The 27978-nt window shown below is 53.7% G+C and overlaps 1 protein-coding gene across 1 annotated transcript; it reads left to right on the top strand.

Annotated features, from left to right (window-relative positions):
* Positions 1–976: 976 nt before the first annotated feature.
* Positions 977–27710, top strand: LOC148841368 (beta-1,4 N-acetylgalactosaminyltransferase 1-like). Its single transcript, XM_088922064.1, has 13 exons — positions 977–1129; positions 5424–5595; positions 6238–6314; positions 7580–7795; positions 8450–8626; positions 9351–9457; positions 13028–13065; positions 15593–15773; positions 17568–17660; positions 18758–18945; positions 19946–20086; positions 22599–22836; positions 23652–27710. The coding sequence occupies exons 4-13, from the start codon at positions 7581–7583 to the stop codon at positions 23864–23866; spliced, it is 1593 nt and encodes a 530-aa protein (XP_088778190.1). The 5' UTR covers positions 977–1129; positions 5424–5595; positions 6238–6314; position 7580; the 3' UTR covers positions 23867–27710.
* The last annotated feature ends 268 nt before the right edge of the window (positions 27711–27978 follow it).

Below are 27978 nucleotides of genomic sequence, written 5' to 3'. Positions count from 1 at the left end.
AAAGTCTCTTTCTCTGTCCGTGTGCCTGGAGAGAAAAAGGCCCAGAGCAGTTGTCCAAACAGAATCGACACTCAGTGTAGGAGGAATCTTGTAAGCAGATAAAAACGTAGGAATGTTGACAAACAAGGGGAGTCCTTCATCATACGCGTCCTCTGGCTTCTGCGGGAGCAGGTGATTGATCTAAGGATTCCATGCAGCCATTGCTTGAAAGACGCCAGGATGTCGCCTTCAACAACGTGAATGGGGAGCTTGTTCCACACCCCCGCCATCCTTTGGGTAAAGATGTGCTTCCTGTTTTCATTCTTAAATGTTTCCACTTGTGCCCTCTGGCTTGTGTTTCGCTTTTGATCCTGGAGACACCACAGAGATGTTCACAGGGAAGCAGGCAGAGGGTAAAAGTAGTAGAACACTCCTGCCAGTCTCTGTTTAAGTCTTGGAAACGTTACAATGAATTAAACTTTATTGTTTGCTGTTTGTTGGTTGTCTTTTTGTATGGGACTAGCAATTCTGTGCATTTACCTAACAAGAGCTCTGGTCGTGCATGAGGCTAGGCAGTGCAGTGGTCAGCACTGGGGCCCTGGGACCAGTTCTAGAGCTGGGGAACTCCCCATGTTTGCATGGGTTTCCTCTGGGAGCTCCAGCTTCCTGCCACCGTCCAGGGATGCGCTGGAGGGTCAACTGGCTTCTGGGAGGACTGCCCCCGGCGTGAGTGTGCGTGTCTGTGCGCCCAGCGATGGACTGGCATCCTGTCCGGGGTGACCCCTGCCTTGTGCCCGTTGTTTGCCAGGATAGGACTGGGTAAAGAAAGGAAGCGGATGGACAGACCTGCTCTTCCCCGGATTTCTTTTGTTGTCAACGAGTTGTTACTGCAACGCTCTGCCGCTGCTGCAGGGCTGCAGTGTTGCGTGTGGCCGCTAGGGGCAGAAGCGGACTCCGTCTCGTGGACAGGAGCCCTGCGCTGTGAGCATGTTGGGCTACCGCTGCGCGTGCATCTCCAGCCCGTCGGCTGCAGGCAATTTTTCCCGATCGTGTGTTATTGTATTCACGGTTTTACCCCGTTAGACGGTCGTGGCGTTTGTGACAGCGGAATAGCAGCCAGCCGCGGTCTTGCCAAATGTGAGAAAACAAGGTAGGGGTGTTTTTTTCCTTTCTATGTGTTTCTCGTAGGCGTTTTTACTTGGTTCGCTTCCATTACATCTTGTGGCTAATTTTATTGATTTTTTTTTTTTACCCGAGAGCTCTAATCTAATGTGTGTAGACAATTCAGACAAATTCAGGTGGTGGGTTTGTAAATGCTACTGGTTTTGACACAGTGTCTGTCTAACACTCCTTGGAGGCGCACTGGAGACACGCCGATGAAAACAGTATTTTAGATTTAAAGTAGATATAAAAAGAAGCAACTGGGACACGTTCATCTGGCTTTAATTCGCAGCTGCGCGAAGACAAGAAAGCGTTAAGAATGCGTCTCTTGGTGTTACATTCTATTTTTAGGGGGTCTGGCTCTCTGGTGTGAACGGGCTCTTTAAATGAAGGTGGAGGGGGTACGATTTATGAATATGACAATGTGGATTTGGAGGGGGGGGTGTGGAGGCCTCTTTTGTGTCTGAAAGGGCATCTCGGATACACGGCTAGCGGGGCTGTTTCAAATGGCCTTTTTATCAAGAATATCTGAGGGATATGGCCGGATATAGTGGCAGGACTAACCTCGCTGCTTGTTACGGTAAACGCTGACGGGACACCCTACACAGGCAGACGGGAAGACGCTAACACGCCAAGCGTGGCGGAGGAAAACAGTGACTTAACCCCGAATGTGCCCGGCAGAGCCCCGAGAGCCTTTCGTCTTTGAGACTGAAGTTCGTCCAGTGCAGGAGCGCAGATGTTCAATCTGAAGAGCGAAACCGCATCGATTTTGCGTTAATGGAACAATCGCATTCGAGCGCTTTCGAATACCAGCCCGCTCCGGGGATGTGCTGCAGGGGTACGGTCTTTCTGCACGGGGAAGAAACGCGTCTTTAATCCGCAACGTACTCTTTAATTAGCTCGTGGGTGGCCTTTTCGTTTGTTTGTTTTTTTTTTTGGCGTATCCTTTTTAGGGGAAAAAAATGCACGATGTTTCACGAGTGTGGAATTCCGTGGTTTTTTCTGCCGTTGCGGTGGAACAGCTGTGGTCAATTGTGAACATTTTGAAATGGCAAAAAAGGCCTGTTTATGAGATCTGAGCTCGCCTCCTTGTGCCACAGCAGCCCCAGCCCGAGACCGCATGCTCGTAATGATTTAATAATTGCCCGAGAAGCGCGAGACAGAACGGACCCGCGCGCGGAGCAGGGGGGACACTCGCCGCTGCTGTCGCACATGCGCATGGCGAGAGGGGGACCTGGGTTGCTCTTAAGAGTAGCCCACTGGGCTCGAGGCTCGCAGCCGTGGGCTGGGGGGAGCGCTCTCGTCTGCTCTTTGCTCCAGCTGAATTCTTAATCACGGGCTCATCGATTTCTGTTTTCTGGTCTGGGGCGCATCGGTACCTTTGGGCGCATCGGCTTTTAAAAGGTCAGGAGGGGGGTTGTAATTGGTATTAGCAGATCCCATACGGGCGTGCTGCTTGGAGGGGAGCCAACCAGCCCTCAGCAGAAGGAAAATCCCCTCGCTGTGGACGTGTTCAATAGCGGCCACTACCCACCACGGACGTGTCCCCCAGTGTCACTCCTGCCTGTGTCTGTTTATCTGCACCCAGTCGGAGCTGCTGAATCAGAAGACACAGCCAGCAGGTTGAGGAGAGGCTGTGTGAGGCTCTGGGAGCTGAAGCTGTAGAAACAGTGCCCTTCAGCTGGGGTATTTCTGACACACAGGACTGACTGGAGAAACGAGTTCAGCACAAGTCTCAGCCAGCAAGCAGGCCAGTGACTGAAAGTCATTCCAGCTCCAGCTGGCACTGGAGCTGGAATGAGAACCAGCAGGCTCGGTGTTCCTGCAGGACCAGGGCTGGGCACTGCTGGTCTGGAGTAGCAGCACTGGAGTGGGGGTTAGAGCTGTTGCAGCAGCATGGCGGGGGGGGGGGGGTAGTTACCCTATATATGATGTCAGTGGGACCCACTAACATCATCCCCAGCAGGTCCCCAGAAACGCATCCAGTTTGAATGCAGGGGAGCCCAACACTGGTCCTCAAGGGGGCGCTGTCCAGCAGATATTCTCCAGCTGCTTAAGAGCAAGTCTTCGACTCGTCCAGGTCAGCACGTGACAGGTTCAGTCCGGTGAGTAAGGGCTCGAATGGGAGGAGAACTGGAGACCCTCTGGCTCTGCAGCACTGGAGTTGTAGCCCCCTGATTTAATGAGGGTCAGGATGACTCTGACTCTCAGCTAACCCAGTGCTGGAGTATAAGATCACGAGAAAATTCACAAGGCAGCCAATGAGAGGAGGCCATTTGGTCTGTTGTGCAGGCTGGTTTGCAAGGGGCTAATTGGTCCTGGCATCTCTTCCAGCTGCTCCTCAAAATGAGTCAGGATGTCAGGTCTCACAGCGGGGCTGGGCAGCTCGATCTCACGGTCTCTTCACTTCGAGACTAAAGAGATTCAGTTCTTTCAGCTCGCCTGTGTAGGACACGCACTTTAAGCGGTTGCATGCAGTACTCAGAAGTGAAGTCCTGCCACTGCACTGTACCGTGTTGCCGCCCTGTCAGTTCTGCCCTCCTCTGCACGACATTCCACATTTCCTCGCCGCCCGAGCCTGCAGACGTGTCTCTCTCGGACAGGATGCTGTATTTAAAAAAGCACTTGAAGAGGTAAAGCAGAAACCCTGAAAGTAGCACTTGCAGACTTCTGTGAGGCCGCAGCGTTAGCGATTGAACTTGGGGCCACACGTGTCTCGCCACACAGCAGCAGCCCAGCCAGGAAGACCGAGGAGCTTGTGAAACCACTGAGGGGGGTGAAGAGAGATGCTGGCCGGGAAGAGGTTACTGGTCTCTTTGGGCTCGGCGAAATCCGCCGCTAAGAGGTGCAGTGTGCAACTTGGACACTCTCCGGCTCAGACTTCCCTGCTGCTGGATCCCTTTAGGTTTTAGATGCACCTCTTAATTAAGACCCGGAAAACATATCCGATTGGACCTGTTATCCACATATTTGGCTCAATGAAGTCGTTGCAGTCGGAGCATGGCGCAGGCAGCCTTAGCGCTGGGGACCCTGCTGTCATCACTGTGGGTTTGGGTGTTCCTGGCTTTGCTCCTGGGGAGCCCCAGTCCTGCAGGATCTGGGGGTCACCATTAAAGCAGCCGTGTCTAAACATATGGAACAGGTGATTAGTCACAGTAAGAAGAGAATCTGACTTGCCTGACTGATCAGTAACTCGCAGGTGTCCCCAGTCTCCAAGAACAGGGGATCTGTGAGACTGACTGGACTGGGCTGAGCTGGGCCGGGGCGCCCCAGGACCGGGGGTGACCTATAGAATAGTCTTTTCCACATGGTCCCATGGCCTGGGTTGTTCTAATGTGTGGTGGCTGAGAAAATGATAATAATAATAATATTTTAATTTATAAATCTCCTTTCCAAACCCAAGGACTGTTTCCATCGAGAAACTTTTTAAAGATAAAGACTAAAAAAAGTACAATAAAAATTACACATAGCAAGAAAATAAACAGGAGCATGCAGGTTTCTGGAGCCAGGGTAGCTCCGACAGCGAGGGCCTCTGGCTCCTGACCGGAGGGCCCCGGGTTCAGTGCCGGGAAGGAGCAAGCGATGGAGCTTGCTCTCATTCCTTCCAGAGGGCTCCCAGGTCCACTCGGCCGGCTTTCCCAATGAGCACCGGGGCTTAATCCTTCTGGGAGTGATGTTCCCGCCGGAGCGTGATGCTGACCACCTCGCCTCCGCCTCCAGTGTCGGCTGGGCGAGAACGATGGTGACCCTTGCCCCCCGTTCCCCCCGGGCCAGGTGTGGGCGATCAGACTCGGACGTAGACCCTGGCAAAAAGGGCAGTCCGGAGTTTGGATGTGAAGAGAGGGAAAGAGGTTCTCTCTCCTGGAGTCTGGGGAAGGTCATTCCACAACACTGGAGCTGCGACAGAGTAAATGACCAGAGTTCACAACCAAATCTAAAACACAAGCCTTTTGTCGGGGTGACGACGGCACCCCGTGTTTTACAGTAGGTTACTGGAGTATATACCCCAGCTCCGACAGCGTGGAAGATACACTCGCAACCTCAGTGGGCGCGCAGAGGTGCTGTTGGAGTAGACTCACCTCGGTCCCGATAATCGCCACCACCTTCATTTAGTTTAGCGCCCTCCACGGTTCATCACCTGCGCTGGCCAGTCCAACGGACAGAGGAGACCCGCGTGTCCACGGGTCTGGGGGGAGGGACACAATTAACGGGATCAAAAGCTCGCGTGCCAAAGCCAAAGCGATCCCGTGAGAGCGGATGGGAGAGTGTGGAATGTTTTGCAGGATCTGATATGGGCTGCGAGATCGCTTCACCGCCTTGGATCGACCGGACGCGCAACGCAGTCTCTTATCGGGAGCTGAGAGGCCGGGGTCCGAAGGGCACGAGCGACGAGCGCGCCTGCAGGTCGTAATCGGGGAGCAGCGGACAGGCGCCGGGTGGGTCAGACCCCGACAGGTGAGCGGCGCGGCCGAGAGTCCCGTTTCTGCGATCTGGCCTCGGGTCCAGGTGAATCCCGTAGCGGGGTCGGGTCGGGGAGGCGGAAACGGGTGCGAAGCGCTCCGTCGGACCGCGGATGATCGCGAGGGAGGTCGGGGGGCCGGCGATCGGGGCGCGCAGCCCCGTCTCTCCGCCTGCCGCCCGAGGGCCGCCCGCCTGCCGCAGTCCCGCTCGGTCGTGAAAGAGCCATCAAAGTCGCGAAGTCGACGCCCGCTGCTTTCATTTGATTATATTTCTGTTTGTCACGGTCGTCTTATTAATGGGACCGTCACTCTCAGACTTCAAGGTCCACTGACATGGCACATCTTTCCGTCAATTATTACACGTGTTGTTTCCAGGCGTGTTGTGAGTTATGGCCATTTGTTGGAATGGGTGGAATTCAAAGCGCTTGCTTCGGTCTTGGCGGGTCAAGGTCCGGGTTTATGGTTTGTATTGCAGGTATGCGATGGCTGCCACAGCAGCGCGCCTCAGCTTGTTCAGAGTTCATTAGAATCACGCGTAGCGCCCAGTCGCTCTTATCGCTGTCATGCGGAAAAGCAGGAACTGGTTGCCAGCCTCCTCTGAGATGAAACATCTGTGTGTTCTCGGTCACAATAAAAGGAGAAGAGGGACGGGAGGAGACGAGACGGCATCGGTGCAGACCCGCTTTGTACAGATCAATGAACATCGTTTCTGAGGTAAGACCGCGCTTTCCTGCTCGCCTTAGAATGATGTCTGAGACTAACACCTTGCACAGCGCGCTTTGGCTTTCGGGCAAGTGTGTTAATACTCAACTTGTTTGTACATTGTCTTGATGCACTGTCTGCACTTTGTGTTTTTACACCTGTTTTAAAAATCGAGAGACTTTCTGTAAGTAAGAATTCCACTGTACCAGTACATGTACCGGCTACACATGGCAATAAAGTTCAAGTTCAAGTTCAAGTTCAAATCTTGTCAAGACGGACGAACGAAACTGCTATTTAATGTCGGGGGGGAGCGCCCCACTCGCGTAATAACGGGACGGTTTCCCAGAATGTAGTTAATCTACCAGCATGGACTGTGGGAAGAAATCAGAGCAGCCTATCGGGGAATCTTATCAAAGAAGAGCCAGGAAAAGTGTTCTCATTCACTCAGTAAGGCATTTATTCATACTGCGCAATAGGGACAAACAGCAACACCAGTCTGTGCCGCAGGTGGGAGCTGATTTCAGGGTAAAATAGAGAAAGGTCCCTTATTTTATACACTTAGCTGATGCAGCACCTCAGCTTGTTTACTTCATTATGGTTGGTTAGTAAAACTCCAACAGGCGAGACAGTGATTTTCCAGTCCTTATAGGTCTTAGCCTTGAAGGGCAGAGAAGACGGCTACGTGCAGTTTTGTATCTGCCTTTTTCGCCGGGGCAAAGATTAACATTATTAAAACATCCCGTGCCCTTGACTCGCTGGGCACAATCACACTTTGTTCACAGAATCCAGCTGCATTTACAGCACCGCTCTGCCTGTAAATGACATTTTTAGGATAAAACACTTTTCTTCAGTAACTTTCCATTGCAACCCGGAGGAAACCCATAAGAACACAGGGAGAACATGCAGACTCCACACGGACAGCACCCCGGGACCCGAACCTGAGGCCTCAGCGCTGCGAGGCAGCAGGGCTGGCCACTGCGCCACTGAGCCGTTTCTCCTGTGTCCCTCTTGTGCGGAGGCCGGGACCACAGCGCCAGCACAAGCAGGAGCTGTGGGTGACATGGCCCCGACAGTGGGGCTCCTCTTGTTTCAGCACAGCGGAGGGGCATGGGGAGGAGGTACAGAGATGGAGCGTCTCTGGGGGTACAGGACTGGGGGGCTCTGAGAGGCAGCTTTTGGTAAAAGCGCCACATGGTCCAGGTGTGGGGCAGGCTGGAGGGCCCGCGGGTCTCCGCCGAGCAGCAGCCCGGCCCGGCTGACCCTGTCGTTGCACGCAGGATGCGCTGCCTGCGGAAACCCACGCTCCTGGCGGTCCTGGTGTCGGCGCTGCTGGTCGTCGCCCTGCTGCGCTCCTGGACGCCCAAGACCTCCCCTGTCGTGGACCTGCGGCCCGGCTCCGGCGCCGGCGCCGGCAGGCTGCTGGAGGAGCGCCGGCGGCTGGGCGCGGATAAGTACGAGCACATCCCCTACCGCGTCAAGGAGAGCGTCGCCGGGTGAGTGTGAGACCGGGTCCGCCTGGTGACCGCAGCCATGGTTACTGTCGCTAGATGGGAGGGATGTGCGCGGGCAGGAAGCACTTCCTCTCGTTTCCTCTCTGGGTTGGCCGGCGTCCTGTCCAGGCCCGGCGGAGAAGCACGAGATGACGGCTGGGTGTTCTGGGGGTGAGAGTGAGCCTGGCAGGGAGGGGTGGGGGGGTGAGAGCCCTGCAGGGTTCGAGGGCAGACCTGGTGAAGACTGCTGGATCTGGAGGTGGGGGGTGGGGGTTTCTGCACTCGTGTGCGGTGCTGTGCTCATCGTGTTTCCAGAATAACTTCAAGTGACATGGCTGGGACTCGTGGTAATGGTAAGAGAGCCTGGTAATGTTACTGGCCCCCTGCTTTCGCCGGGCTGTGGTCGTTCCACAGAGAGGCCCGTTCAGCCAGCCGGCTGCTGTGGCTCCGCCGCAGGTCCTCTCCCGTTTTTCCACCTTTAGCCAAGAAACCAGCCGGTTGGCGCTCCAGGAGACCCGGAATGGTGCGTCTGCTTTTCTCTGCCGTGGTGCCACCCCGCCCCTGCCCACACCGCGCGCTGTGGGACTCGGGCACGCCGGGGCGCGGGTGAGTGCCGGACCGGAATGACGGGGGGGGGGGGGCTCCTGTCTCTCCCAGGCTGCTGCCGCGGAACGACTGCGCGTGCGAGGCCGAGGGGGCGGCGCTCGGCCTGCCGCTCCCCCAGGCGCTCTTCCCCCGCGTGTCGGCGCACACCCTGCACACCGCCTTCGCCGCCTCCGAGCTGGACGAGGTCAAGCGGCGCCGGGCCCAGGAGTACCGCAGCTTCAAGACCAGGTACTGGGACCCCGTCTCTGTCGGCCGCCTGCTTGTAGACTGGCTGCCAGCTCCCGAGAGGTCAGATGGGATGTACCGCTGGCATTGACCACGTACAGTGTCCGAGTCTCAGCACTGCCTTCATTCAGGGGCGCTGGCTGATCTGTAACCAGACCTGCAGAAAGGGAAAAAACACTCAGTGGGTGTGTCCGGTACATGGCCCCTCCTACATGTTTGCCACGCCCACTCGGAGGCGTGTCTGATGGAATGTCACTCCCCCACAGGGGCGTGTCTGATGGTCACTTCCACCTGTGGCTGTGTCTGACACCACCTCACTCCTACCAGAGCACCCAGAGGAAACCCACGTGAACACGGGGAGAACATACAAACTCCACACAGGCCACACCCCAGGAATTGAACCCAGGGCCCCAGTGTTGCAGGCAAGCAATACTGACCAACAGTCTCAAATCACCTTCAAAAAGATATTTTATCTTCCGTGCTGTTGCCTACTTTCATCTCTTGGCTGAATTGCTCAGTTCTTCAAGGGGAAGCTAGTGAACAGCAAAGATGGTTTAATCCTCATCGCCAGACCCGCAGGGCGGGCAAGCTTGACAATGCGCCACACTGTCCGAGAAGCAGCCAATGGCGCACAGCCGGGGGGGTGGTTTTCAAAACACGGGTGCGAATGTTAGGTTTTCGGGTCCTGGTTCTTCCGGTGACGTTTTCCTCCTCTCTTTCGGTTCAGGTCGCAGACACCAGCTGACCAACTGATCGTGGCCAAGGCAAACAGCCCCCTGGAGTACCCCACCCAGGGGGTGGAGGTGCGCCCCCTCAAAACCATCCTCATCCCAGGTGAGGCTAGCCCGCACGGCTTCGAAAAGCCTGAAAGGCTTCGGGGTTTGATTATGAGTTCTGGCCGAGGGCACCTTCCGTGTGGAGTTTGCATGTTCTCTGCAGGCTCGTGATGGTTTGGGTTTGAGGCTCACCCTGGCTGAGCTAATCAGTGTCACTGAAGCTGCCCCAGGAATGAGGAGCTTTCCAATCATGGATAGATTCACGGATCAGTGAAATCTGGAGTCTCGGAGCTCTACTGTGGCCATTCGATTGAGGCACCAGAAAGGAGGAGACGGCGTGACCATGCACACTGGATGTCAGACCTGGGAGGGTGGCCAAGGAGGGGAATTAAATGGATCTAATTAAGCCCATTTCCTCCTCCTTCTCCAGAGGCCCAGGGCTGCTCCTAGAGTAGTGATTACCCACCCTGTCTCTGCTTGTAAACACTGATGCTTTTGAATTGGTCTCCTTGCTTCTTCAGCACGGCCTGTGGTCCTTCGTTTTAAAAATGCACGCTGTCAGAAGTGTCCCTCCGCAGCTTCGCAGTTCACTCTCTTATTGGTGTGAACAGATCTTAACAGCTGGATCGGACATTCCCACAATGCCCGTCACTGGTGCAGAGGCTCCCCTGATGACAGGTGGGGTAACAGCTGAATGAGGGCTCTTCCAGACCTCTGACAGGGGCACAAGCTTTGGCACCAGTTGCTAATCTCATTTGTGCTTTATGAAGGCTGAAAGGACACGCAAAAATAATGGTTTGCATTGCAAATGGCAATTATTCTGGCCTGGAGCAAAAAAAAAGGGTCCTTCCCACCTGGGCATTGGAGCGGGCAGAGGAAGTTATGTCCCATGTGATGCTGCAGCTGCTTGGCTGATGTCATCCTCTGGGGCTCCAGGAAGCGCAGGGGAACTGGGATTGCTGATGGTTCCTCTGAGTTAATTTTACATGCATGCTGTTTGTTTGTTTTTTACCAACACTTGCTCCCTGTCCTACTTATCCTTCTCCCAGCTGGAGTGCTTCTAAATCATGCTCATGGAAACTAAGTTAGTTGAGAGGAGCAATAACTTCTAGCTGGCTGGCTGAATGGTTGCTTGTGGAGAGTGGTTAGCAGGTCGCCAGTAACTAGTTGACGCCAGGGTCTCATCCTGCCACTTCTGGTAAAAGAAGCCAGGGTATCGACTTCCACAATCTGGCTGGATAATTTGATCCAGACACTTGCAACCCTTTGTGTAAAGAAGCGCCTCCTGCTCTTAGATTTAAATGCACAACATACCCACTCCACACAGAAAGCACCCCAGCAATCGAACCCAGGGCCCCAGCACTGTGAAGCAGCAATGTTAGCCACTCAACAGCATGCTGGAAAGAAACCTTGGTGCACCAGGGGTGGTGAGCGCCAGCAGGCACGGGGACGAGCCCCTGGTGAATCTGCGGTGCTCCAGTTGTGCCCGTGCTCTCGGGGGAGCGGGGGAGGAATAGGTACGCGGCTGGGCCAGGGTGCACCGGCGCACTGGCGCAGCGGAGAGAGACGGCTTCTGCACCGGAGCTGGAGCAGGAGGCGGGGGAATGGGGTCTCTGCACCCCCTCATCCTGGCCTCCCTCTCCGTACCCCAGCAGTAACCAGCTGCCCCCCTTTCTGGCATGGGGCGCTCTTCCGAGGCCCCCTTCATACGTAGCCATCGCGGCTCAGGGAGGGGTCCGTAGAGCAATCCGGGTCTCTGCTGTTGACTTCCAGCCATCCGGACGGGAGTCCCTGATGGAGAGGTGGGGATCCGATGCCTCGGACGGAGGATTTTATGTCTTCCCTTCCGCCTGTGTCCTGCCCTCTGGACGCGCCCGTTTCTCCAGGTTCGCCGGTGGGGCGGATGAACATGAACGTGGTTCAGATTCCCTGGGGGGGGGGATCGATGGGTTAAGTGAGATTGGGGTCCAGCTTTACGTCCCTGTTCGTTGGAGGACCGGCATGTGTTTTCATGCGCCAGCAGCAGTCTGGTTGCGGAACGGTGCTCCGGCAGTTTAGATGAGGGGGAACTGGAGGGGAGCTGAGCTGAGCTGAGCTGGGCTGGGCTGAGCTGGGGTAACCTGGACTCTTGCTTCTCACAAGTAGTCAGCCTAATAGCTCAGCCAAAGGGTGGCCGCTCCTACAGCACAGCGTCCCCTGTCGCCAGTGAAACGTTCTGAGCCGGAGGAATGAGCGCCCCCTACTGGTCCGTATCGCAAGCAACCTGCTTTTTCTCTGAGGTCTCCCATTCCGATGCTGACCAGGCTTCTTGCTGAGCTTCTGAGGTTGACGATGGATGGATTAATGAATCGGTACTAGAGGATCAGAATACTGACAACACACCGGGATGTTCACCTGTTGACAGCATTCGGTTCCCTAGACCTGAGGACAGGAAATAGGAACTGAGATGCTTTTGCAGTGAGGAGTGTGTGTGGCTGTAGATGAGATATGTGTTTTATTTTTTTTAGAGCGGTGACTAACGCAGCCTAGTCTTGAGGAAATCTCATGTCAGTGATTGACACATTCTTGCACAAGATTTGGGGCATATGCACAACTGAAATGTGGATCATAAGTTAGTCACTCAGCTTGGGGTTTGGTGGGTGAGAGAGTACATAAGAAGGATTAAAGCCTTCATTCAAAAAGGGATCCCTACAATTTCATCACCCCCACCCCCACCCTCCCAGTTTTTTCCATCCTGCAGGACCACTGATAGAGAAGTCCTCTGACACCAACACCTGGTGTATGACGTTTCTAACCATCCATTTTTTTAACTGCTTCTTCTGATTGAGGGTCATGGGGGAGCCAGCAAGCAATGGGCACAAGGTGAGGTTCACCCTGGACAGGAAGCCAGTCCGTTGCAGGACACACACAGCCACAGACATTCGCACCAGGGCCAGTTTTCCCAGAAGCCAATTCACCTGCCAGCATGTCTCTGGACTGTGGGAGGAAACCCACAGGGAGAACATACAAACTCCTCACAGACAGCACCTCAGGACGTGAACTTGGGGCCCCAGCACTGTAAGGCAGAAATGCTGACCACTGCATCCTCAGCGTGATGTTCAGTGATGTTTAATATAGACCAGTACAGGACATTCAAAATTACAAAAGGCATGGACTCTCACCTGGAGGACTTCTTGAGAATGAACTGTGAAACATGACAGGAGCCAGCTGGAAACTGCAGGGAAGTGCATTTAAAGCCCAGAAAAGGAGACTCATCTGTACACAAAGGGTGGTGGGAATGTGGAACAAGCTACCTGACCGTACTGTTGAAGCCGATACCCTGTTTTCTTTCAAGAAAGCGATGGATGAGGTCCTCGTATCAACTAGGTGATAAAAGCCAAACACGCTCTATGGGCGTGTATGGACCTACTTGTTTGGAACCTTTCAACCGTTCTATCAATCTCCCTCCCCCCCCCCCCACCCCTGCGTTGCACGGCATAAGTCAACAGGGCCCAGCGAGGCTCGGCTGTGTGGGCCAGGCGCCCTCCTGCCACCCCATGCCCCTTCCTCCCTCTGATTGGCCGGGGGGTGTCTGTGTGCATGCTGGGATGGCGGGCTGTTCTAACAGGCTGTTCATCTGTCCCTTCAGGTCTGGGGCTGCAAGATCTGTCACGAGACTCCTACACGGTACGTCTGCTCACCTCCTGCTTGGCTGGCCTTTTGTTATTGTTGGGTTTTTTTAAGAAGGGGTGTACTTCAGACTTAAACATTGGGGTGCCATGAAGATCTGCCCTCTCACCCCACCGCGCCACCCACCCATCACCTCTGCTGTAAAACAGAGCCTGGCTATAGCTTTATTAAAATTGTTTTGCTCTTTTCCCATCAATCCATTATCTCACTTCTTTATCCAATTCAGGATCGTAGGGGAACCATAGCCTATCCCAGCAAGCAACAGGCGCAAGGACGCCTGTCCATCACAGGACACACACAGACACAAACACAACAGAGGCAGTTTTCCCAGGAGCCACTTCACCTCCCAGCACGTCTTTGGACTGTGGGGGGGAAACCCATGCGAACATCGGGAGAACATACAAACTCCACACAGACAGCACCCCAGGAGCAGAGCTGAACCCAGGATCCCAGCACTGCGAGGAAGCAATGCTAACCACTGCACCTAGTGCTGCCCCTAAACTCTTTTCCTGGACGGCTTCAGCTTTCTGCGGAATGTCCCGTATCAAATGGCTGGAAGAGTGACAGCTATCCGACAGGACAGGCACACTGAAACTCATTGAAACGGGAAGAACCAGAATAAGGAACCATGTGGATTTAGAGCAGAGTAGGCTAGACTTCCTGCTGGCCTGAGTTCTGTTTTCACACTGAATAAGCGAAATTGCAATGCTACACGACCAGACTGAGAATTAAATACTCATTACTGAATGTTAATGAGTCCCGATAGATCTTGAGCACTCAGCAGGTCTCGGATATCCCTCTGTCTTTGCAAACTGATTTTACATTTATTTCCCAGTGCGTAACAAAATAGGGCAACAGGATAAAGAAATACCCCTGGCAATTATAGAGTATTAATAATGACCCTGTTCTCGCTGTCATGTGTTGTCAATCTGTTACAAGGCAATAATGTTTTTCAGCATCGCCTTTAGCATTTATTATATGATATGTCCTTGAAATGTGAAGACGCTCCTGGTGGAAATATAAGGCACGACCTACAAACCGTTCTAAAGTCATGTAGAGTGCTTGTGCACTGCTGGCAGCACAGTGGTACAGTGGTTATCACTGCTGTCTCACAGTGCTGGGGCCCTGGTTTTGAGTCCTGGGGTGCTGTCTGTGTGGAGTTTGCATGTCCTCCTGTGTTAGGTGGGTTTCCTCCAGGTGCTTCAGTTTCCTCCCACAGTCCGGAAACATGCCGGTAGGTTTGTTGGCTGATGGGAAAACTGGATCTGGCGTGAGTGTGTGTGTCTGTGATTGGTGCGCCCTGCCTTTTACACATTAGTTGGTGGGATAGACTCTGGCTCCCTCTGCAGCCTCTTATAGCAGTGGCGTTTGTTCACTGACTGACAGGTTACACACGAGAGTAGAACCAGACAGCCATTATTTGCATTGGACACCATAATGTTTTGAAATAGGTTTTACAACAAGCCGCATCCCTTTCAGTTCCTCTTTTCCGTGCATTCTGGTTTTTACAGACAACTGCTACTTGGCCTGTTTATTTCCTCGCAACGTGAGCACAACCAGCATGAAGAACGTTTTGGAGCTCTGTTCGTTATGTTCTTCAAAAGTCTGTTTAGATACAGTGTGAATTGTTTACACAAACACAAGGTTTGCAGAAGAGAGGAGGCCAATTTAGCTTGGTGGCTGAGTGGTTGCTTGCGGCTAATGATAAGCAGGTTGCTAGTAACTAATTAATCCAGCCACTTCCTGTAAACGAAACCAAGGTATCGACTTTAACAGCTTGATCTAGACATGGGTGAAGATCGAAACTGAAATTTGAGCCAGACTCCTGCAACCCTTTGTGTAAGGACATTCATAGTGTTCTGAGATTTCAGTGTAGTTTCCACATGTGCCCCCTGGTATGTGTTTCACTGATGCTAAACAAATCCACTTTGCTGACCCGGTCAGTACCTTTGATTTTGAATCCTTGAATTTGGACCTCTTGCAGTCTTCTGTTCAAGGCTAAAGAGTTTTGGTTGCTTCAGGCTGTCAGTCTAGGGCATTACGTTGGGAATAGTAAGATCATGGTTCTGTGGACTGATTCTAGTTAAGCGTTCTCTTTAAAATACTGTCTGTCAAATTTAAATGTTTTACCCGCTTTAAAAAAATGAGTGACTGCTGTATCCAATTCAGTGTTGCGGTGGAGCTGGAGCCTATCCCAGCAAGCAATAGACGCAAGGTGGAATACACCCTGGACGGGACACCAGTCCATCACAGGACCCACACAGAGACGAACAGAGACACAGGCACACACAATCATACCAGAAGCCAGTTACCCTCCCATTTGGACTATGGGAGGAAGAACAAGCAAACAGGGAGAACATGCAAACTCCACACAGATAGCACCCCAGGAATTGAACCCAGGGCCCCAGCGCTGCAAGATGGCAAAGCTAACTACTGTGCCACTGTGCCTCCCATTACTGGCTCAAATGTACAAGGGTGCAGAGGAAACTTTTAGAGATTGTTTTCACCCCTATTGTGTTTCCAGGTGAACCTCACAGCCACGCTGGGGACATTCAATGTGGCGGCCGAGGTGGAGGGGGTGGAGGTCAAAGGTGAAGGCGAGATGCACATGTCTCTGTCCAGCGCCCTCTTGCCCAACCTGAACCGGCAGCTGCAGTTTGTGACTTACACCAACACACTGTTCCACCCCAACACTGCTGACACAGGTGAGCCCAGGCCGTGGCACCCGAACCTGGCTTCTGATTCTGTATTCATGATCCTGGTCGACCAGCCATTTAAGGCAGGGCTGATCCTGGTCCAGACCTGGTAGGTTTGTGTTCTAACCCAGCGCCTACTGAACTTAATGAGCACAACTGAATAGTTTCTCCCAGCTCTTCAGGTACTGCTGCTTTAAAGAGACCTTGATACACTGCAGGCACACTGACCCCCCCCCCCCCAGGACCAGGACTGGACACCCTGCAGACACACTGACCCCCCCAGGACCAGGACTGGACACCCTGCAGACACACTGACCCCCCCAGCACCAGGACTGGACATCCTGCAGACACACTGACCCCCCCAGGACCAGGACTGGACACCCTGCAGACACACTGACCCCCCAGGACCAGGACTGGACACCCTGCAGAGTGGGGGAGGGTTGGGGTGCAATGGGTTTGGGGGGAGGGTTGGGGTGCGATGGGTTTGGGGAAGGTGAGGGAGGGTTGGGGTGCGATGGGTTTGGGGGGAGGGTTGGGGGAGGGCTGGGGTGCGATGGGTTTTGGGGAAGGTGAGGGAGGGTTGGGGTGCGATGGGTTTGGGGGGAGGGTTGGGGGAGGGTTGGGGTGCAATGGGTTTGGGGGGAGGGTTGGGGTGCGATGGGTTTTGGGGAAGGTGAGGGAGGGTTGGGGTGCGATGGGTTTGGGGGGAGGGTTGGGGTGCGATGGGTTTTGGGGAAGGTGAGGGAGGGTTGGGGTGCAATGGGTTTGGGGAGGGTTGGGGTGCGATGGGTTTTGGGGAAGGTGAGGGAGGGTTGGGGTGCGATGGGTTTGGGGAAGGTGAGGGAGGGTTGGGGTGCAATGGGTTTGGGGAGGGTTGGGGTGCGATGGGTTTGGGGAAGGTGAGGGAGGGTTGGGGTGCGATGGGTTTTGGGGAAGGTGAGGGAGGGTTGGGGTGCGATGGGTTTGGGGGGAGGGTTGGGGTGCGATGGGTTTTGGGGAAGGTGAGGGAGGGTTGGGGTGTGATGGGTTTGGGGAGGGTTGGGGTGTGATGGGTTTGGGGAAGGTGAGGGAGGGTTGGGGTGCGATGGGTTTGGGGGGAGATGGGGGAGGGTTGATGGGTTTGGGGAGGGTTGGGGTGCGATGGGTTTGGGGAAGGTGAGGGAGGGTTGGGGTGCGATGGGTTTGGAGAGGGTTGGGGTGCGATGGGTTTGGGGGGAGATGGGGGAGGGTTGATGGGTTTGGGGGGAGTTGGGGGAGAGTTGGGCTGTGATGGGTTGATGAGCTGACTGAGCACCATAGTGTCATAAAGTCAAGATTGCAGGCATCCCTCGTGGAGTGAGTGGAGGGGATCCTGAGATCAGTTAACTAATTGCAGCCAAATGAGCTAGCTGATCTCTACAGTTTTTTGTTAGCTCTGTTCCTTGATGTGCTTGTTTTTCATCCCCATTCATTTTGCAGTTGTTGTTGGGTTTCTTTAAAAGGCCCACACTGTGCTCTCCAACAACTTCAGCTGCCTCAAAAAGAGCCGTCCTTTGTTTTTCTTGTTCAGAATAAAACCTCTTTTGTTCCGAGTTCAGTTCCAGCCCCTGGGCACCCGTTTTGACCCCTGCATGATGTAGCTGCATGCAGCTGATTTGGGAATTAAAAGGTTTCTGTGCTTCTGTCGTTGGAGTGGGCAGAGACATCACTGTCCTTGTGGCCCCGCCCCCTCTGCAGGCCCCGCCCTTTCCCCTCCCCCTGGGGCTCCAGCAGATGTCAGGATTGGTCACGAGTGCCGCTGTTCCTCTCTCCTGTATCTTTCAGTGCAGCTCGAGACGGACGGTCACCAGGCCCTGTTCACCATCAAGGTCCGCCATGGGGTCACCCCCAAGCTCTACAACCCAGGCCCCAAAGGAGGTATGCCCCCAGATTTGATGCACTGATCTGAAAATGTGGTAATTCCCAACTTTGTGCCCAAGATGTGCCTTGATTTTCCTGTACTTAAGTACCATTAACAAGCCTGTGATTGTCAGCTCATTTGAATCGCACTTAATATCCTTAAATTAACAGTTGAGCGCTACAGTCCAACATATTCTTGTGTGCATTCTTTTGTTCTTTCCACGTGTGCGGTGGAAATGTATTTTCCATTTCCTAAAACAGTTTTAAAATGGTGTCACTAGTTTCCCACAGTGGACTACAATAAGACCACATTGTGCTGTTGCGAGAGAGCAGATTCTAGCACGTCCTGCGGGAGATGCAGTAGTCCAGCGGTGCTGTTCCTGCTTGTAGGGACCCACAGGGCTTTGGATTTTCTCTCTGCCTGAGCTCTTAATTGAGTCAGTGGCTTAATTGATCTTCATTAGCTCCAGTTGTAAGTGTGCGTCTCTCCAAGACCAGGGCTGCGGTCTTCCCCCTGCTTGAGGTTGTGCAGGAGGCCAAGGTGATACAGCTGCAGCCTCTCCCAGTAGCAGCTGAGAGGACGACACCTTTGAAAGCGACAGTAAGGCCAGGAAATCAGCGTGTCTAGAAGAGAAGTGAGGAGCCCCAGGCCCTGTCCCCCAGGGGGGGACCCCCTTGCAGCTCACAGGAGCCTGGACAGTAGAAAGGAGGGGCTGGGCTTGGCGGCCAGAAGTCCCAATTATTCATTTCGTTTCCAGCCGAGGCGATTCGAAGTGATCCTGGGTCGTAGTTGACGTTGCAGTAATGGGAGCAGTGTAGCGCGGCACAGGAGGTGTCCAGTAACAGTAAAGGCAATTGGTCTGGGCTGCTGAGGGTGCAGTTTGAGCGTGCACCACCGGAGGGCGCTCCAGGGCGCACCATGGCCAGCATGCCCTCTAGTGTTGGCCGGTGGTGTCATTCCTCCTCGGCCTGCTTTCTGTTCCCAGTGCAGTTGACTGAAACAGGCCAGGCACCTTCGTCAAGTGCAGGTCTTGGCTTGGTTAAGGGTTGATGAATGGGGGTCTCCCGTCAAGCACCGTCCGGAGACCCACCGTCTCCACCCCCCTTGCTTCCAGAGTACAACATCAGCGCGCTGGTGACCATCGCGACCAAGACCTTCCTGCGCTACGACAAGCTGCAGACCCTGATCGACAGCGTGCGCCGCTTCTACCCCACCATCACCATCGTGGTGGCCGACGACAGCGAGCAGCCGCAGCCCTTGCGCGGGCCCTACGTCGAGCACTACATCATGCCCTTCGGCAAGGTGAGCGACCTGGAGGACAGCAGGGTGGACTGTGGACTTCACTGCTGGCTGCTAGTGCAGTCAATCAAACACAGCGCCCCCTAGTGTTTTCCCCCTGCCATGGTTCCTTTTGATGTAGTTTCATATCTAAAGAGGTTCCGTTGCTTATTTTAATCTGCTTTCAATGAAACAGAAGCGCTTGGTAGTTTAACTTCTCTCTGGAGAGGAAGGAATGTGGTTTGTGCCGCCCTGTCTGCAGAGGAGGGGGCTCGGCTCAGGAGGCTTATCTGATGTCCTCACTCTGGTTGTGGGGTGGTGTGGGCAGGGCAACCAGCAGGTCCATACTCTTCAACTCCTCAGCAGCAGAATCTGGAGCCAAACAGGAGACGAATCAGACTCAGTTCCTTCAGCCTGTCAGTGTAGGACACTCTATTCAGACTAAACAGACTCTGTTTCCTCAGCCTGTCAGTGTGGGACACTCCCTTCAGACTAAGGAGACTCAGTTCCTTCAGCCTGTCAGTGCGGGACACTCCCTTCAGACTAAAGAGACTCAGTTCCCTCAGACTGTCAGTGTAGGACACTCCACTGAGACTAAAGAGACTCACTTCCTTCAGCCTGTCAGTGGAGGACATGTATCTGCCTGCTCTTCTTTGATCTGATTCCAGAGCAGTAATATGTTTCCTATAATACTGTGACCAGAAGTGTACATAGTTGTGCTAAATAAGACCTCATTTAGTAATTATAGTAATGTAACACCCCTAAATAATATAGTTAAAAGTGTATATCCTAATATTTTGATTGCCTTTTACATTGCTTCTCCATTGTCAATGTGAACATATTAGTTGTTTTTCACAAGCAGCTCCTTTTGCATCAGTTTCCCATCTTATTCTTAGCTTATACAGTATTTTCGCACTGAGAGCGCTCTCAGTTCTCCAATAAATAAATAGTTATAAAAGTAAACTGTTTTTTTTTTGGCTAACTGTCAAAGGAACTAATGGCTCTTGCTCTCTCGTTTCCTCAGGGCTGGTTTGCAGGGCGGAACCTGGCCGTCTCCCAGGTGACCACCAAGTACGTGCTGTGGGTGGACGATGACTTCATCTTCACGGCCAGCACCAGGCTGGAGAAGCTGGTGGATGTGCTGGAGAGGACCACACTGGACCTGGTGAGCAAGTCTGTGACCGAATGGCCTGGTCCGTCGCCATGCCAGCCGCAGCTCGGAGATCAGGCGTGCTGGGAACAAACGAGAGCGTTCAGTCTGCTGTGGCTCTTTCCCCCAAAACTGTCCGCACTCCAGGAACGGCAGTCTGGTCCACTCTGGGTTGTACAGTGCTGTGATGCCGACTCCCGTGGTGTAGCAGTTTGATCCACTCCAGTGTTTACCAGCTGCAGCGCTCGGGGATACATTGATTGAATAGGCAGAAAAACACCGCAATGAAAGCTCAGCTGCAGACAGAAGCACTGACTCTCTTTCTGTAGCAGAGCGGCTCATTATTAGCTTTCATACGGCCGTAACGCATACGGCCACCATTGGTTGTGAGAGCTGGCTTACCAGCGCGGTGACGTCACCGCCCTTCCCTGTGAATAGCAGGGACCGCAGCCGGCGGGCTGACGGGAGATTTCCCTTTAGCTCAAGTGGCTGGGTCCCTGTTGGGTGACGCCGGAGGCCCGGATTTGAGTCCCCGACGGTGGGGGGGCTGACCTGAGGCGACAATACCCACGTGAACCCCGAGATTGCTACATTTGTTAATTGATGCTGAGCAGTGATAGCTTTAAGTTTATGGGACACTGAGCTGATTCAGAATGATCTGTCCCGTCACGGACACAAGCCCTGAAATCCCATTGCTGAGCTGAATTCACCTGCATGGTGAGCCTGGGTTCAGGGCACTTTGAGAAAGAGCATGTGTATGGATCCCAATCACACAGCCCGTGCCAAGAGACAGGTTGAGGGGTTCAGACCTACAGGGCTTCCAGGACGATGGGATCAGCTCTCCCTCTTAATCTTCTGGCTGTCCGGGGTTCCCCGACGGTCTCCCAGAAATTGTAGTTCTCCGATTTCTGGGAGGCCCCTAAATCATAGCTAAAACTACAGGCCCTGGGTCTCTACCGGTTTTTCCAGCACTAATCCTAGTTCCCATAGCTCCCTAGCTAACTCGCTGGATGAGAGAAGGGTACTGCAAATGAGCTGGGTAAGGAGGTACAGTCCCACTGGAGTTCGTAGTCAGACCCCAGTACCCCCAAACCCCCAAACCCCCAGATCCAACAAGCCATAACCGGAGACATCATATTTCACTTCTCGAATGGTAGACAGCTTTCTCCCATTCTCCACAGGACAGCTACAGGGGTTCGAGGAGGATCCCCTGTCCCGGAGATCAGACTAGCACCCCAGAAACAGCTCTTGTCCCCCCTCCAGAAAAACCAAGCGCGTAACCACAGGGCTCTGAGTTGATGTGCCGGGAAAGACACTATATATGCCCAAGAAGGGTTACTGTGGGAACATCTCTGTCCCCGACGTTGTTTACAAGGGTATTAGCACATACAGAACAGTATGTTAAGTGTAGTACAGTGAGTAGACAACGCGAGACAAAGAACGAGAGAGCAGAAGGAGGGAATATATGGAGTAAGGGTGTGATTTGTGTAGTTAATAAAACAGTTCAAAGAATCTAAGAATGGCTCTTAATTAATATACACAACATTAAGCACATATTAGTGCTTCCTAATATCCGTGCGTCCCTGCTCCCAGAAGAGTTATCCAGCGCTATTAAAAACATCCTGGCCTGCTTCCCAGAGGTACTGCCCCCCAGGCCTGGGATTTTCTCTCGCTGCTGTGTCTCGGGAAATGACCGAGCTTGCATGTCCCTCTTCCCGAGGCGTGACCTTTGCCCCAGGGAAGGGCCTGCAGGAGAAGGGAGCCAGGAGCCAGGAGCCAGGACGCTGGCAGGATCTGCCAGTTGTGCCCATAATGCCCGGCTCTGTTCTTGCCCGCGGGGGGGCTGTGAGGATCCCAGCCCACCTGAGAGCAGGACGCAGACGGTGAAAGGGGGCCGTTGTAGTCCTGGCTCGGGGAGGGGAGGTTTACAGAGCGGGGCCAGATGCCAGGCCTGCTGTGGGGCCTTGTGGAGGAGCTACCCCGAGAGGAGGAAATGGGGCGATGGTGTACCCCTCAACAAGAACTGAGGGGTTTGTGCACAAACGCGCTCCCTCCCTTTTTAAAACAAAGACCAAGCCAGTGTCCTCTGGGAAGGGGAACACATGGACATCACATCCTTCCCTCTCCCTCTTTCCAGATAGTGGTGATTTCAAGGGGACCCACCCACCTTCTGGGGTGATGGCACTCACTGCCCCCTGCCAATGTGCCGCTCCTTACAGCCCGATGGGCGCAGGAAGGGGTACCGTTGTGCAGAACCACACAAAACCACACTTGAACGTCCATGAGCAGCATGTACCCGCGCTGTGGAATCGCCCCTTCAGTAGTTTGGCATTGGCATTGAGGGGTGTTGCACAGCCTGGAGCGGAGCAGAACCCCGGGCCTTGAGTGCTCTCCTGCAGCTGGGCACGGGTTGTTTTCCTGGTTTGTCATTGGTCTGAACGTTAAAAAAATCTTTGAACTGCAGGAACAGCCAAATCTTCCCATTTCCCGCGTCGGTGCTTGACGGCGTGTTGCTGTGTGTCGGCAGGTAGGGGGCGCCGTGCGGGAGGTCACTGGCTACACCGCCACCTACCGGCAGACCATCTCCCTGGAGCCGGGCAGCGAGGAGGGCGACTGCCTGCACACGCGCCGCGGCTTCCACCACGCCATCGCCGGCTTCCCCAACTGCGTGGTGACGGACGGCGTCATCAACTTCTTCCTGGCGCGCACCGAGAAGGTGCAGCAGGTGGGCTTCGACCCCAGGCTGGCCAGGGTGGCCCATCTAGGTGAGTCCTGTTCCCATCTGGCCCGGGTCTGGCCTTGGCCGGGCCCACTTCCGGCTCTCTCCCCAGCTCTCTCCCCGGGGCTGAGCTGCAGAATTGGCTTCCTGTCTACGCGGTCAGTCTGGAGCGTTAAGATCAGGGTTGGCAGGAGGCCCAAGGGGCACTGTGACACTCGAGGACTGGTGTTGCCCCGTCCCAGAGCCGAACAGTCCTGTCGGTCTCCAGTTATGTCTTGAAACTACTACTATTAATTCGATTTTATAATGATTATTTATGGGTGTCTTTGTGCATGGCAGCTAGAGAGTTGTGGTAATGCACTGGTTAACATTGCAGCCGTGCAGCACTGGGGCCCTGGGGCTCTGTCTGTGTGGAATTTGCATGCTCACCCCGTGTTTGCATGGGTTTTGTCCCACAGTGCAAAGACGTGCTGGCAGGGTAATTTGGCTTCTGGGAAAACTGGCCCTGGTGTGAGTCTGTGTGTCTGTGAGGGACTGGTGTCCTGTCAAGGGTGTAGCCTGCCTTGAGCCCATTCCTTGCTGGGATAGACTCCAGCTCCGCCACGACCCTGAACTGGATACGGCCGTTAGAAGATGGATGGGGTTCAGGTCAATGTACTACGTTGCCAGAAGATTGCAATTGAACGTCTCTGGGTCATACGGCACGTTTGGTGTTGCAGCATTACGAGGTCTGTAAAGTTAGACGAGTGCACTTAACGTCCAGAGCACCATTCTGTGATTTTGTAGGCAAGAGTTAAAGCATGACGAGCTGACGTCTGTACTGTTGCCCTCTTCCTCCTCCTCCTCCTCCTCTCCCTGCAGAGTTTTTTGTGGACGGGCTGGGCTCGCTGCACGTGGGCTCCTGCGACGACGTTGTGGTCAACCACGCCTCCAAGATCAAGCTGCCCTGGGCCCAGTCCGAGAGCGACCGGGCCTACGCCAGGTTCCGCTACCCCTCCTCCTCCTCCGACGCGGCCAACGCCAAGAACGGCCTGCTGTACTTCAAGAACCGCTTCCGGTGCATGTCCCACAACTGAGCCCGCCCCCCGCCCCCGGCGCCAGGACTGCGGTCAGCCCGGCTGCCTGGCCCGGTTCAGGCTGTCTGGTCGCTCTGTAGTTTGAGTCCGCAGTTCTGAAGCAGATGTTCCTCCAGATGCCAAAAGACTTTGGATGTCGGCTGTGCTGCCCCCCCTGCTCTACGGGGTGCTGCTGTTTTTTACCAGAATGCTTCAGGGCAGTCGGCCAAGGCAGGAAAAGGGGGATTGAATTCAATGAGGGGGGAGGGGGTTAAAAAAAACTTTCGTATCTGTGCCATGAGTGTAAAGGCCTTCTGAGGTCCTGGAGGGGGGGCGTTCTGGGCTGGATCGGGCTGTGGGGCTGGGGCTCGGCTTGGGCGAGCTGCGGTGCGGTGTGCCGTTTTGCAAGTCAGTCCTCTGCACCTTCAGAATCCGGCGGTTCAGCTGTGGACATGGCCCAGATGAGCAGCTTCATCATCATCATCATCATCATCGTTGTTCTGCAGTGTTGAAGGGTCCGATCAGAACACGTTGCCCTTTGCAATGACTCGGAGAGCACATGTTTATACCGAGCGGTGTTTGACATGTGGCAGGGATCCCACTCCGCATCTGGGCCGGAGCCCAGAGCCCTCGGCCCTGCTGCCCCAAAGCACGCTGCAGCCGAACGTCAGGAGGGGGCAGCGCCATACGCATGGAAGCAACACGCCGGATCGCGGCTCTCTTTGGCCCTTCCTGGGAAGGCGGTCTGGGAGCCGTCGTTGCCGTTTCGGCGGACGGGAAGGGCAGTCCAGGGCTGCAGTGTTTAAGCTCCTAGAGGATCTGTGAATCTGGCAGCTGGAGGCGAAGTGTTCATTCCGCTTTCGCCACTAGATGGCGACAAACGCCACTGGATTGCATTGCGCGGCTGGGTCCAGTATTATTACGCTGGTAGTAAAGTTATTTTCCTTTGATTATAATCGTTTAATTTTTGGGGGGAGGTGGGTGACTTTTATTTGTCCGTTTCGCTTTGTTGAAATTGAACCTTTCGGAAGGAGCGGCTCTTTCCTCCCGGTTAACGATTTCCAATCTCCGGGATTTTCCGTCTTTTTTATTTTTTTTCCCGATTCCAGGATTTCGGCCTCCCGAACGGCGAGGCTGGAAACGCTGTATTAACGCAGCGTGGCGGATCTATTCAACACTAGCGGGTACGAAGGCGGAGGGCGAGACCCCGGCGGGATTGCATTCTCAAGAGGCAGGTGCTCGCCTCCATGACTCCGGGCGTGAAGAGAACAGCAGCCCCCTGTTACCCGCGGGAAGCCGGGGACGGATGCGGGTTGCAGACCCCTGCTCTTCACTGCGGCGTGGAAACAGAAAACCAACCCCAACTCCCCGCCGCCCCAGACTCCCAACACTAGCAGAGAGGAAAGGGACACGGGATTCACATACAGATGTTGTTCTGGCTTTCCCCCGCGCGTGGACGAGCGCCGGTGGGTGGGGACGGTGGAGTAATACTGGAAGAGCGGGATCATTTTCAATTTTCCCTGGAATCCTGTCCCCCCCACTCGTGAGTCCACTGAGACCACTGTCCTGCGTCTGGAGCTCCGCCAGCACCAAAAAAGGACTTTAATGTGCAAAGGAACAAGGAAAGGTTTATTCCACGCTGAAAAGAAAAGAGATACAACGTTTCGGCTGTGGGGCCTTCAGGTGTCAATGATTTTTTATACTAAAATGGAAGCCTTTGAGGTCTTCTTTTGAATATAAAAATGCACAATCATCTCACGGTGTCAACCTTCTGTTCACACGGAAAACTAGTGATTTGACAATTGTTCCGTTCATTTTTGTACACGTGGAAAAGTTCTCCATATGTCCATCTGTGCTTATAACAGTACAGTATGTGTTTGCTCGGCTTTAAAACCTCTGGGTCGCAGTTCTGTACGTCAACACTAGAGGGCGACGCCAGGCAGGAAAAGACGGCGTGTGTGGCGGAAACATCTGGTTACCATGGTAACACCGTCTTCCAACTGCCAGCAGAGACTGTGGAGCGTCTGAGCTCAGAAGACCCCAAACCTCTCAGAATATTTAATTGAAATAATTGAACAGTAAGGAAATTAAGATCCAGCACGTGCTGGCTCTAGGGAGGCTATAGTTTAAGGAGATCTGCGTGTCTGAGACCAGGGCTGCCCACGACTGAAGTAGGCCACATTATCGAATGTGTCGCGAATTCACACTTCCTTCACGAAGGGAGGATTAATCCCAAAACTGCCGAACAGCAGCCAGACGAGTAAGGACGAGACTGTCCTCAGCAGAGAACTGGATCGTCCTCAGTGTCAAGTGTAACCCCCCCGATCCAGGGTCAAAGCCTTGAAGTGCGGGAGGAGGGACTTTGTCAGTAGCTGGACTAATAAACATTGTGGGAACCTGCAGGAGGGGTGTGTCCACTTCTGTGACTTTGCAGGCTTGCAGTGACATCACTGCGCACCATCACTCTCCTGTTGGGCACCATGGAGCTCATAGGGGCTTCAGCAGAGGAACGGCTCTGGAAGGTGGGCATGTCCTGAAGGAGTCTTTAACAGCCGCCGAACCATGTGGTTGAAGTCAGTGCTCTGGCTTCCTTCAAGAAACGGCAGGATGAGATCCTGGGAGCAGTTATATGGGAACTACTGAACAGGCTAGCGGCGATGAATGGCCTCCTCTCCAGTGCTGACGTTTTGTTTTTGTTCTGTGTTGAGAATTTTCGGTTCCAAACTAGGTGGGTCAAACTTGGAAAAACCAAAAAACAATTGTGAAAAGTTTGCACTGCAGCCTCCTGGGGCAAGATCACAGTAATGGAAGGATGTGTTCTCCTAATTCCCTACCCTAAACAGGCGCATTTAACACAGACGTGATCTGGAAGGTGGAAATCGTAGACATGCCTATTGTATTGCACCACTTTTATGGGACTTTGAGACCAAAGTCAACTTATTGTGAATATTGCTGCACAGGGAATGGTCTTATGTTGGTAAGAACAGTACAGTAAACCAATTGAAAGCCTCCAGTGTGTTGTACTTCAGGAGCTGCTATGTGCGGTTCTAGTTCTTGAGGGCCGGAGTCCCACAGGTTTCAATCAGCAGCTGATTGAAGCAGGGACTCCTGTCGGGCTGATCCAATTAATGATCTCCGTTAAGTAATTAATGAAGAGGCCATGCAGGCTTTGCAGACGGGGATTCCTCCTCCCTGCTCCGGATGATCCAGTGAATCGGATGTACTTTTTCGGGACAATATCCGACGGTGAGGAAAAGCAATGTCCAAGAGTGGGCCAGGAGACCGCTGCCCAGTGCCCAGTGCCCAGTGCCCAGTTTTACCGCTGTGCCATATGGAAAGCTCTGGGCCGCAGCCACACCCAAACCGGGGCAAAGCGGCCCTGAACTGGGGGTGCGGTCAGTTTCGAGGACCGTGCTTGGATTCCCTGACGAGTCCGTTGGAATAACATATTTATTTCATTTTGCTTAAGAAAGTGAGAATCTTCACTGAATGTTCTGTAAAAAGCATGGTTTTTTTTCCTTTTCATCAAGAAAAAAACTGCACTTTCCTATATATTTAATTCCGTTGATCTGTCCTGAATTTGAGCCACTGTCCCACCAGAATGTGTGTGATCACCATTTCTTTATTTCCATCTTGTTTTTCTGACCTGTTCTACATTGAGGGTTTTTTTATCAAGGATGCACTGAGGTTCTGAGCAGAACAGATCTTACAATTCTTGTAAAGACAGAAACCTTTGCAGTGTTTGTATGAACCCGCATTTTAAAAAACAAAAAAAAACCCAATACATTTCTGGGTTGTAATGCTTCGGTCTGACTTGTTTGTATAAAAGCCGTTCTTTGGCGGTAATAAAAGCTGCGGTTGTACAAGACTCCCGCCCGTGTCTGTCGGAGGTGTAAGTGTGCCGTGGAGAGTCAGGATCCGGGTGGAGGGTGGACTGACAGGAGTGGCTGGGCTCCCTGTCCTGTGCCCTGGGCTAGGGTGCAGAAGAGCTCCCTTCACGGGGCAGGACGGTCACAGACTGGGGCCCAGAGCCCCACCAGTAGTAAGAGGAGTTTTGGGGGAACCCCTTGAAGGCAGGCTCCTGTACTATTGTTTGAACAAGTTCTGGTCAGGGAGGCTCAGATAAGATAAGA

The sequence above is a fragment of the Atractosteus spatula genome, chromosome 1, assembly GCF_055471065.1.
Source record: "Atractosteus spatula isolate fAtrSpa1 chromosome 1, fAtrSpa1.hap1, whole genome shotgun sequence".
Lineage (NCBI taxonomy): Eukaryota > Metazoa > Chordata > Actinopteri > Semionotiformes > Lepisosteidae > Atractosteus > Atractosteus spatula.
This window is presented reverse-complemented; position numbering and strand designations above follow the sequence as displayed.

Excerpts from the sequence above, each read along its gene's own strand:
- LOC148841368 (XM_088922064.1), top strand. The coding sequence starts at position 7,581 with ATGCGCTGCCTGCGGAAACCCACGCTCCTGGCGGTCCTGGTGTCGGCG. Across the intron at positions 13,066-15,592 it reads TGTCACGAGACTCCTACACG|GTGAACCTCACAGCCACGCT; the intron begins GTACGTCTGCTC and ends TTGTGTTTCCAG. Across the intron at positions 15,774-17,567 it reads CCCCAACACTGCTGACACAG|TGCAGCTCGAGACGGACGGT; the intron begins GTGAGCCCAGGC and ends TGTATCTTTCAG.